At 39.4% G+C, this 11,708-nt stretch overlaps 1 protein-coding gene across 1 annotated transcript; it reads right to left on the bottom strand.

Annotated features, from left to right (window-relative positions):
* Positions 1–399: 399 nt before the first annotated feature.
* Positions 400–3,384, bottom strand: LOC149583935 (uncharacterized). Its single transcript, XM_089863954.1, has 5 exons — positions 2,559–3,384; positions 2,186–2,491; positions 1,667–1,978; positions 1,039–1,602; positions 400–986 (listed from the first exon to the last, which is right to left on the bottom strand). The coding sequence occupies exons 1-5, from the start codon at positions 3,382–3,384 to the stop codon at positions 400–402; spliced, it is 2,595 nt and encodes an 864-aa protein (XP_089720080.1).
* Between the last annotated feature and the right edge of the window lie 8,324 nt (positions 3,385–11,708).

Here is an 11,708-nt window from a genome sequence, read left to right as displayed (position 1 = left end):
CCAACTGCTAAGTTAGCTTTGGCTGCTGCCCATTTTGGTCTTTGCTGAAGACGAGATAGATATTCATTGCGCCACCTTCACCAGAAGTGCTGGAGCAATTGTTGGCTTAGTTGCCACCTGGAGAGGCGATTGATCTTTTCCCCGGTTAGATCAGGTTCAGGAATAGCAGTTATGGGTCCTCCAATTAAAAAATGTCCAGGTGTTAAAGCAGTGAGGTCGTTGGGATCGGTGCTTATGGCTGTTAAAGGACGGGAGTTTAAGCAAGCTTCGATTTGACAAAGGAGAGTTTGCATTTCTTCGTAAGTTAAATTTGCGTTGCCAACTACTCTCTTCAGATATTATTTCACGGATTTTACGCGAGCTTCCCATAAGCCTCCCATATGTGGTGCTGCTGGCGGGTTAAAATGCCATGATATTCCTTCGTCGGCTAGCCACCCTAAGACTTGGTTTCTGGTGTGGCGTTTTTGCGATGACTTTCAAAAACTCACGCATTTCTCGATCAGCTCCTATGAAATTTGTTCCACAGTCGCTGTACATGCTCTGGCATTTTCCTCTTCGAGCGACAAAGCGTTTGAGTGCGGCCAAGAATGCTGCTGTGGTCATATCACTTACAAGTTCTAAGTGCATGGCTCGAGTCGTGAAACAAACGAACACAGCTAGATAAGCCTTGTACATCTTGTGTATGCGGCCCTTTATGACGCGAAGAAGAAATGGTCCAGCGTAGTCCACCTCACATTGCAGGAATGATCTGGCTTTATTTACTTTCGCTGAGGGTAAATCGCCCATCATTTGTTGGACAGTCATAGCTTTTTGACGAGTGTAGCGAATGCATTTCTTCATTTGATATCTTACTGCATCCCTGATGCCAATGATCCAAAACCTCTGTTGAAGGTTTGCTACGATAAGTTGTGATCCACCATGGAAGCTTTTCGTGTGCTCATAGTTTATTAGGAGATCCATTAAACGACTTTTTCGCGGAATAATTGCTGGATATGTCTGGCTCAAGGGTAAATTCGCGTTTCGCAAACGACCACCAACTCTTAGGACGCCATGTCGACCCACGAACGGTTGGAGTGGCAACAGTTTGCTTTTTGGTGAAATGGGAATTCCCTTTCAGCTGATTAATCTCCTTGGGGTAGTGTTCGGACTGTACTACCTTGACCCAGTGATAAAGTGCATCATCCAATTCTTTGGCTGACAATGGCCCCTTTGTCCAAGCATCTTTTCTTGGTTGTTTGAAATTGTATATCATCCTGAAGATTATGGCTGTGACTCGGATTAGTGTTCTTAGAGAAGAATAGGGAAAGAGTAATGTGCCTTCGGATTGGTATCTAGCCATGTAGACCTTGACAATTCTTTCCTCAACGAGACAGTATTCGGATTCTTCCATCTGCTGTTCAGGTTCCCTTGAAGTATCATGCGAAAGCCATTCTGGCCCATGCCACCATAGAGAAAAATTGCCCTCGGGCTGACATTCCCCTCGATGCGCAATCAGCTGGATTTGCGTTGCCAGCCACGTGTCACCATTGTGCGTTTGGAAGGGTTTCTTGAACTTCGGCGACACGATTGGCGACAAAAGTTTTCCATCTGTGTGGAGGTGCTCTTAGCCATGAGAGAACGTTGTTTGAATCTGACCAGCAAACAATTGTAACAATGTCTGTTGTACTTGGAAGTGCCTCTTGGATCAATTTTACCAATCTCGCGAGTAAAAGGGCGGCGCAGAGTTCGAGCCTCTGTACGTTTACAGTTTTTGTCGGAGCGACTTTTGTTTTTGATGCGATAAGTTCCACTCTTATCTCGCCAGACGAACTCAGAGTTTGCATGTATACAGCTGCGGCGAATCCTTTCTCCGAAGCATCACAAAATCCCTGTAGACTGCGGCTCTTCAGCTCTCTTTGAGATACATAGCGAGGTATCCGTATCGTTTCAATAGATGGCAAATCGTTGCGGAAAGTTTGCCAACGATAGACGAACGACTCTGGTAACGGGTCATCTCAGTCTTGTTGCTGTTTCCAAAGATCTTGGATAAATATCTTTGCTCGTTAGATGACTGGAGAAAGTAATCCCAAAGGATCAAAGATTTTTGCAGTATCGGATAGGACCGTTCTTTTGGTGATGGTACTGCGATATGATGGTGACGTGACTACATATGAGAAGTCATCTGTCCCCGGTGTCCAAGGCAAACCTAGTGTGGTAACTGAAGCCTTGTTGTCAAACAATATTGGTATTGGAATTTCTTGTTTGTCAGGAGAAATGGATTCGAGTAGAGCTGGTTCATTTGATACCCATTTTCGAATATCAAATCCCGCGCTGGCTGCAGCGTTCAACAATTCCTTTTGTATTTGCAACGCTTCTTCGATGTTGTTGGCGCCCGAGAGCAAATCATCCTTCGAAAAGTCTTTTGCTAGTTTTTCTGACGCTCTAGGAAAGCTTTCTTTGACCAGAAGAGCTAGCTGTTGAAGAACATTAGTGGCAAGATACGAAGCTGATCCTGTACCGTAAGTAACCGTTAAGAGTTTATAGTCTTGCAAAGGTTCAGTTGGACTTGGCCGCCAGACTATTCTTTGGAAGTTTGTGTTCTTCGGGATGGACCCATATTTGGCGGTACATTTTAGCAATATCAGCTTTCATTGCAATAGCGTGAACGCGGAAGCGAATAAGGATGTTTACTAGGTCGTCTTGTAGTTTGGGACCGACTAATAAAATATCATTGAGAGATATGCCATTTGATGATTTGGCTGACGCATCGAATACGACCCGTGTTTTAGTTGAGCTACTTTTCTCATTTTGAACTGCGAAATGAGGTGAATAGTAGTTGTGTGCTGCTGATTCGACATCCATGAGTTGCATGTGACCCAGCTGGACGTATTCATTCATAAAGTTCTTGTAGGCTTCGTAAGCCCTTGGATTGCTTTGTAATCGACGTTCTACGTGATGAAAGCGACGCATGGCTATCTTCCAAGACTCCCCTAGGGTGTTGGGTTCGGCCTTGAAAGGAAGTCGAACCATGTATCTTCCAGTTTCATCCCGATAATGAGTTTCAGAGAAATGTATCTCGCATTGTTTTTCTTCGGGGAGCAGTACCTTTCGTGTGGGCAGCTCTTCTAATTCCCAGAATGTTCTGACTTGTTCGTCAATTGTGCAGTGATGAATTTGTATTTCTGGTCTAGGATTGTCAGTTTTGAATGGGCCAGAAATAGTCCATCCGAATATACTATTGACAGCGCTTGGCATGTTGCTTGGACCCTTGCACTGTCCATCGATAATTATGTCTAAGTACACGTCTGCACCCAGTAAGATATCCACCTCCTGGGGAGTGTAGAATTGGGGATCGGCTAACTGAAGTCCCTTGAAATGAATAAAGGAGCTAGGATCCACTTCCATGCTTGGAATGTTCTTCGTTAGCTTCTTTAGTACTAACGCCTCTACTTTTAGTAAAGCCTTTTTTTCCCGAGTAGAAGAAAGTTCTAATTCAACTATTCCGCGAGATGACCCTCGGACTGAAGCTCCAATGCCCCCAATTGAAACGTCAATGTTTGTTATCGTTATTTGCAATCGTTTGGCTCATTTTTCAGTGATGAAGCTTGCCTCTGAGGCTGAATCCAGCAAAGCTCTAGCTGGATGAAATACTTCTTTGAAGTCCTTGACCAGAACCATTGCGGTTGACAGAAGAACTTGAGAGTTACTCTTTTCTCCCCTTGAGATATGGGAAATAACTTCGGGTTCGATGTGTGCATCAGTTTTCGCTTCCGTTTTTGTTTCTGCGTGAAGCAACGTATTATGTCTGCTGGTACATAAATTGCAGTGACCTGATTTGCAATCTGGACTTGAGTGGTCACGCCGCAAGCAATTGAAACACAAGGATTTCTTTTTTACTAGGTCCCAACGTTCGTTGACTGACACTTTGGCAAAAGTTGAGCATTTGTAAATGCTATGCTCTGCTTTACATATGGGACAGTTTGCTCTAGTGGTCCCTACATGGGTTAGTGCTGATCTTTTAGCGTGAGACTGTGGTTTTGCTTTGACACTGCTTTCTTGAGCCGCCGCCATCGCTCGAGAACGTTGTTCGAGGAAGGTTCGGAGGTCGTCAAAGGTTGGTGCGGTTGTACGGCTTAGTGAAAGCTCAGACTGACGTCTTGATTCTGGATCTAGTCTTTCCTTTACAATAAAGACGAGAATTGAGTCCCAATGTTGAACTGGTTCGTTCAGCACCTTTAGAGAGCGGATACATTCTGAAGTTGTATCGAGTAGCTTTCGGAGTTCCGAAGATGATTCTTGATTGACTCGAAGCTGTGTAAATAAGCGCTTTAGTTGAGCATCGATTAATTCACGCGTATTATTGTATCGATTCAAAAGAATATCCCACGCTTCTGGGTAATTTGCATCCGTAGTGGGGATGGATTTTATTAACAGAGCGGCTTCGTCTGTTAGTGCGGAATGATAACCAGTCTACATAGTTACCTCCAAATGTCGGTAAATCTAGTTTTTGCAGTCTAATATCGGCACTTGGCGCGCTTGTTTGAGCGGTAGTACTGGAGGCCGCTGCTGAGGCTGTTTGCGTTTGACTTAACTCAGAAGCAAAAAATATGTTTACCGTTTCGAGTCGTTGGATTAAAGCGTTATATTCTGCTTCTTTAGGTTGAAAATCAGCTGGAAGGCACGTAGTGATTATATTTTGTTGTAAATGACGCAAATCCAATATTAACTGTTCACTTTTGTTCACGTATAATTTTAGTCCTGCTTCACCCCATGGTTGAGAAGCATGTCCACTAACAATTGTTTCCAATCGCGTAATTTGGCCTTTGATTGCCCTTCTTTTGTGCCGCAATGCATCCATAATTCTAGAGTTAAAGTTGACGTTGATTGTTCATTTAACACGCACAGTTTTCACGATTTTCCGAAAATTTGCCGGTTCACCTCGAATATGTTGATTGATTTTTGGATAATTCTGTTAATTGCGAACAGATCCGGCTCGACGGACCAAAATATGTTCGGTGTCGTGAGAAATTAATACGCAGTTGAAGTAAACAAAACGAACTTTTAATCAATGTAAGAATTTGAAAACAAGTATTGTAAAATCAAAAACTAATTTGCTTGTATGAGCCGAGCGAACTTCTATTAAGGGAGTGGAATTCGCGACTGACGAAAATATGTGATAGAAAAAATTAACAAAAGGGACAGGTACGGGTACAAGAGTTCCCGCGAAAACCCGTTCTCTGCCTGTCATTGTTACAGGTTTTAGGGCTTGGTCGTAGAGGGTTAAGAATTTTCACTTTTGCGAGAGATCGGTATCGAACAGTTTGGTTCGGTTATAAGGTAAGGTTAGGCTACGTTATTTTAGCTTCGATAATGTAGGTCAGGTAAGCCTTAGGATAGATATGGATATTCTAAGTTCAGTAGGTTTAAAATGGAAAAAATTAGGTGAGATAAGGGCATGATGATCTATTTGCAGTACTTATTAGGTAAGCCTACTACAGGGCTAAGATTTGTTCAAACCTGTAATTTAACAGAGCTATTTCCCAAAACTACATCAACTTTTTCTAAAATGGCACGTTTTAAACCATGCCGCTATTTTTTAGAACCGCGCTCGACATTTCGGGTTCTGCTTTTCTGGAAAATCTCACGCTAGTTATACCCGGTAAAACTCTCCCAGAAGTTCCTTGCCTCAACTCAAATCCCCCCCCAGCCTCGGCGGATGGTGAAAAGTAGTCGTCGTTCGAGATATCTATAACCTTAAATATTCTATTAAAGGCTTATCCTTTTTTGAAGTTTTCACGTAACCATGTAACAATTGATAACCAAGGCGCCAAAAAAGACGGATCTCTGGGTACAGAAACGAGACGTTTAGGAGTTGTCATGGTACAGAAAAAAATGCTTGGTTTCAAGTTTGGGCCAAAAACATTTCTCAAAAGCATACTTCTCCAGTCAGAGAAAACGGAAAAATAAGTATATACAGCAAAAGTAGACTATAGCTAATCTATTAATGCTCTAGCAATTCTGTACCTCGTTTAAGAATCTTTTACAAAGAGGTTTTGATTCATACCATAGGGTATTAGTCTAGCCAAACGGCTTCTTGTTGTTACACCATAACTTGAAGCCTACTTCTTTTTCTACTCAATAACACATTTTCAAAAAAGACATCTGTTCAAGCGTAACAAGGTCGTCAATAGTCCAGATATTCATAAGCACGCGGACAAAATAAAGTAAACGATTTCTTGTGAAATCTCTCTTCTAGGGAGTGAAACTGTAGAATTCGTACAAAAAGTGGTCAAACTCATCGAAACGGAGATATTTTTATTACAAACATTTTTCTATATTTTTGCGCTCATTTTGAATATCTTACTTACATTTCGAAGCCATTCATCCGAGTCCATAGTAGGGGTGAACCTTTAATATTGAACACAATTAGGAATGCGCTTTCCTAGAGATACCCTGAGCGTATGAAGGAGTGGCCCCGAGCCATATGCTCGCGAACGAGGGAAAAGTACTTTTGACCGCATTGAGATGGGGTTGCAAACACTTAAACCAATGCAAAAATCTGGCGACTATGTGGCGGCTCTAATACGCACAGTGCAATTATTTACACAATTCTTAAATATGAAGGTTCTTAACATAATACTAGACCATTTGTAAGAGCGGTATTTTCAGAATACAAGTTTTTGCCAGGTAAAGAAAGACAGGTTCATTTGGCCAAAAGGGGGTTAGTAAAAGACCCTGAGGGTTCGTGTCACCACAAAGCCACCAACAAGAACTATTCAAGGTCTTTTGAGTGGAAGGTTCCATGGGTTAACTCTTAAAACCTTCCCCACTACAGTGAAAATAGGCTGAAGCAATAATATTTAACTGACATTTGGAAAATAACAATGAAATCAAAATATGATTAAAAAGTAATCGGTTTCCTCTGGTGCTCAAGAAAAACTGTTAAGATTACGCCTTCCTTTGGGTCCATAGCTAAGACATGTATTCCTCCTTCATTCGCTCTGCGGGCCTACTTTACCTGAGACGTTTCGTGTGTTCAAAAATGAAATACCAAACTCGAAGTGCGGAATCGTAAGGATAATCCCAGGGTTTCTAGAAAAAGTTTTTAATCTTAAAATACAGCTTTTACTGAAGTGCATTAACTCTACAACTGAAACCAGGCTCCATTAAAACAAAATACTTAATTTTGATGTCGGCAATTTTATTGAAAAAAAAAACTGCAGCGAATATCCAAATAAAGCCATAGAGTTCTGGTTCATTTTTTGCAGGTAAATTTCAAAATGGTTTAAATAATTTAAAATAGAAACGGTTTTCTCAAGTGCGCAAGGTTTTTAATATTTTTATTAAAATAGCTCGACTAGTTTCGGCTTGATTATTGGACTTTCATTAGGAGTATTTATTGGGTGCTTTTTTGATTAGATATATCTTTCTGTGTTGTTCGTTAACTGTTTTGATAAACAGAATTAAATCAGGATTCTTAATATGTGGATAAAATTTCCGGTAGGTTAGTTTATAAACAAGTTGAAAAACAACAAAATTACATCAGCCGAAGCACTTGAAACCTACCTCGAATGAGGTAATTGGCTTATCTACCTTATGGACTTGACACTGACTTTAATACCTGTTTCCTGTTTCTAACACTTACTGGGAATCTTACAATAAATATATGCATAAATGCGTAGCTATTATTCTTTATTAACTATTATTGTCAGACTTAGAGGCGGTTTTAACTGAACCGAAAACAATAAAATCGTCATTTCTGCTCTTTTAAAAGTTTTTATTATGTAATTTAGAAGCTAGAAACGAAACACCCGATTAAACCAAACATTTTGGGCTGTTTAAAACTTTCAGTTTCGGATACGCTTAACTTACCTTTTCTTCCGGCCATTGTACAGTAATATTATACACTGTTTCATTCATGTTTCACCAAGTGAAATGTGCTAATTAGTGCTGGATTAATCACTTTGGATTTTTTTCCACATCAAAAACGAGGTCGCGTGAAAAACACGGAGAGCTAGTTAACATTACACTCTCGAGCCACGCCTGCGTGAGAATATCTTTAAATATAAAGTGCAAACTTCGACCTATTTACGCGTAATTCATCTCTAAACACAAATCGAACAAAGGATTTTATAGAACAGTTCTACATGGAGTCATCATTTTCTAGTTTTGGCAATCACGGTGCTAGATACTGTTATAATCAACTGTCTAAAATCCCAATACCAAACTGGAACTCGAATTGTTGAGGTTAAATTACACGTAAAGAGGGGAAGAAACAGCAATCAGAATATATGATGTCGTACATCACGCTATTTAAATTATGAAATTTTGAGAGAGCTCTTCTCTCACGACTATTTTCTAGTTTCGTGCTATTAAGTCTAGTTTTCTTATTTCTCTATAAGTCTGCGCAGAAGCCAGCTTCTAAAATCACTATTCACGGGAAAAATTATTTTATTCATGACTAAACTAGCAACTCGTATCCGAACTCATTTCTGAGTTTAATTATTCTAGCTAACGACCGTTTCAAAAACCTATTATATTTCCAAACTAGATTTTAAATTGCCTCTATTCCTTCTCATCAACAAGTATCACGTTTTCTAAAATATATAATAAAGGTTCAAATAAAGCCTTATCCGCTTTTCGTAATACCAATCCCACCACGCAAAACCCAAGAAACACAATACTTTAACGAAAATTTTTCAACTATAGATAGACGTTCCAATAATCTTGCTTCGATACAGCTGTCCATCAAATTTAAACACAAATTGAGGGTGTGTGAACTCTTTGAAGATGAAAATATTATTTCTTTCCCAGTACCATCAAGGTCTGGAAGAGAATCTTTTCTTAGTGGTTTTTCGCCTATTCAAAGCCACGAAAGCTACTACAAACCCATGACTTCGCCTGTGTATTTTCAATCACAGAGCTAATGCCTTAATGCATTTCGATCAACACTTGTTTCTCTTGTACCATCCACAGGGGAAAGACGACAGACTACCAAGACCCTAAGCTAGTCTGGTTATTACAGACTGTTTTACCGTATTTTTAATTTAATAATTACCACTTCTGGTCGATGTTGAAATAAACGGGATAGTCTCATTTTGGCAGTATTTGGTCTAATGGGACTCGGCCCAATGGGCCAGCAGCCATTGAAAGCCAGGACGTTTATCGAAATCCTAGATATTCACAGAGTAAAATTTTTTAACGATGGTAATGGAGTAGAAGATAATGTAACAGATTTTGCGACAACTTTTAACTTCTTTTTATATGATGATAATTAATAATCAGGGGCTATATGATATAACATATTAAATTTGGTACGGTTGTCTAGGGAATTGTATTTTGAATAAGTATGTCAGCATTGGTAAATGAAATAAACGGGAACATGATTAAACCTTGGAAATATATTTATTAATCAATGCTAAATTAATCATGACCTCATAAGAGGTTTAACACTTCAAATATTAATGGCAAGAATTGGTTTACTTAATTCTAAACTTAACTTAAGGCTGGTTAACCCTTATTGATACTTGCAAAGTTTCGTGGCTCACGGTTTATATTGAAGTTCGCGTTTAGCTCATTTTGAGTTCCGTTAATTACGTGGACTGATGAACTTCTATTGTTTTACGATGGCACTATAAATCGGTGATGGTCCGGCAACACGTTTCATGGTAACGTGGTAGGTTCCGATAGACATCGGGCGGTACACGCTTTTGGCGGGAGAACTGATGAACTTCTACGGCATAGTTTGGCGGCAGGATAGATATCAAGGTCCAGGACTTCTACGCCATATCATGGCAGCAGGATACTTGGCACGAATTAAGACTTTCACTTTTCGCGGGTAATTTAACCGGGCATAAGTTAGCAACTTAGTCGTTCATCCAGGAGTTAACTTCTCTGGGGCTTCCTTTTTAGCGGGCTGCGATCGGACTGGGCTAGCCACTAGGTCAGAAATATAGAATACTGAAGACTCAAGTCTATTGTTCGTCCTGGCCTTTTATAGATTCAGACCGACTTGAAATTCGGTCTTGTACCACATAAAGCTTTCTCATTGGCTTATTACAAAAAGCTCGTTGATAATTGGCTTAGCGAAAAAGCTCACTGATAATTGGTTCTCTCAAAGGGTTCGTATCTTCGTAACGTAGAGAGGCTCGTGACCGTGAACTACCTTTCATGCATGTGCAAGTTTATTTTCGTACGCGAACAATGACCATGCAGGCGTGAGTTTTACGTACGCGAAATAGCGAGAAAGCCACGGGGGCTCGTGAACTGTGGGGTTCACCAGAGGGAAATAACCAGCCAAGGGACAATAAGTTTTTTTTTTGAATTGAAATAAATTGGTAAGAATGTGGGTAGCAAGAGGTTAGTGTGAACAGAAGTATTTAATTGAAAGTTATAAGTATAATTTTCGTCATAATTTGTTTCTTTTGGAATATAAGGATGAACATTGTACGAGGTGGCGTTTCTAGAAGTCAATGTGTACGTGGGATAGACGATAACAAAATTTGGCGTGTTACGAGCCGAAGAAATCATAATGCTAATGTGTGATATATAACATAATGAAATCGAAACTTTCCGAATTTGGGTTAATTGATAACGCGGTGCGGAAATTGCGACCACATTTGCTGCGAATGTGAAACTGAGTTTACAGACACACAGAAACGTCCAATGCAAGCGTCACATGGAGAGGAAAAAAAGTTTAAATTCTTAAAATTAAAAATTAAAATGAAAACGAATACAAATTGGAAAGCCGGGTAGGTGTCCCCCCATATCACCCAATCTCATTCGCACGGCTCACCCGCTGTTGGGCAGTTTTGACCCATTCTTTCACAGCAACTCTGTTTTTTTTGGATGCATTTGAGAAATCCTGTGTTTGAGCACTATTATTACAATTATACTGTAAACTCCAAAAAGGCAAATTTATTTACTTTTCTTTTGCATTGTGGCTTTTTTTAGAAACCGCAAAATTTCTTTCAAAACCAAGGTGTTACAATTGCCATTAGAATGTTAAAACACCGTGGTATTACTTTAAAGCGAAACATTTTATTTTTTGGAAATTAAAGAGAATTTTAAAACTGCTTTCATGGTCACACAGCGTGTTATGAGAAAAGCGACCGCTTCCACCCCTGTACGGATATGTATGTTGAAAGTCTTTAAATAAGAAATTGGATAGCGATTGGTATTAGGAGAATCCGCTTTTAAGAAATATAGGGTTTAATAATTTAATAAAAAGCTCAGTGGGGCTTTTATGATCATGATTTTTTAATTAAATGAGTTTAATAATTTTCTTTGCTTGGGCGAAAGTTTAAATACACATGATACCTAGAGCGACTATTTTACTGAAAGTCTTCGCCATAAATCTGGGACTGGCTACGCGAGTATTGATTGAAAATATTTTTAATTGACCATCTGATGGTGCCATCTGTTGAGCAATATTTGCAACTTGCCAGGGTGTAGAACTTAGTAATTAGTTCAATAACGATTAAAAGAACCATTGACAACTTAACGATTGCATTCACCAACTATTTTAGTTGTCAAATATAGTTTCGCAAAATAGAGACTTTCAAATAATAATAATAATATGATTTTTGACTTTCTAGAAGTATTAATATGACTTTAACTTTCTATTATACATATTCTTTTTTAATAATTATTTTAAATGTTCCCTTTTTGATAATTATTATAATAAAGATTAAGAAATATATGCGTTTCCAGTACTTAAAAAAACTTAG

Source organism: Phalangium opilio, unplaced genomic scaffold, assembly GCF_054372755.1.
Source record: "Phalangium opilio isolate 3A_F unplaced genomic scaffold, DU_Popi_V2 ptg001304l_1, whole genome shotgun sequence".
Taxonomy (NCBI): domain Eukaryota; kingdom Metazoa; phylum Arthropoda; class Arachnida; order Opiliones; family Phalangiidae; genus Phalangium; species Phalangium opilio.
The sequence above is the reverse complement of the archived record's forward strand: the minus strand, read 5'-3'. Positions and strand labels throughout refer to the sequence as shown.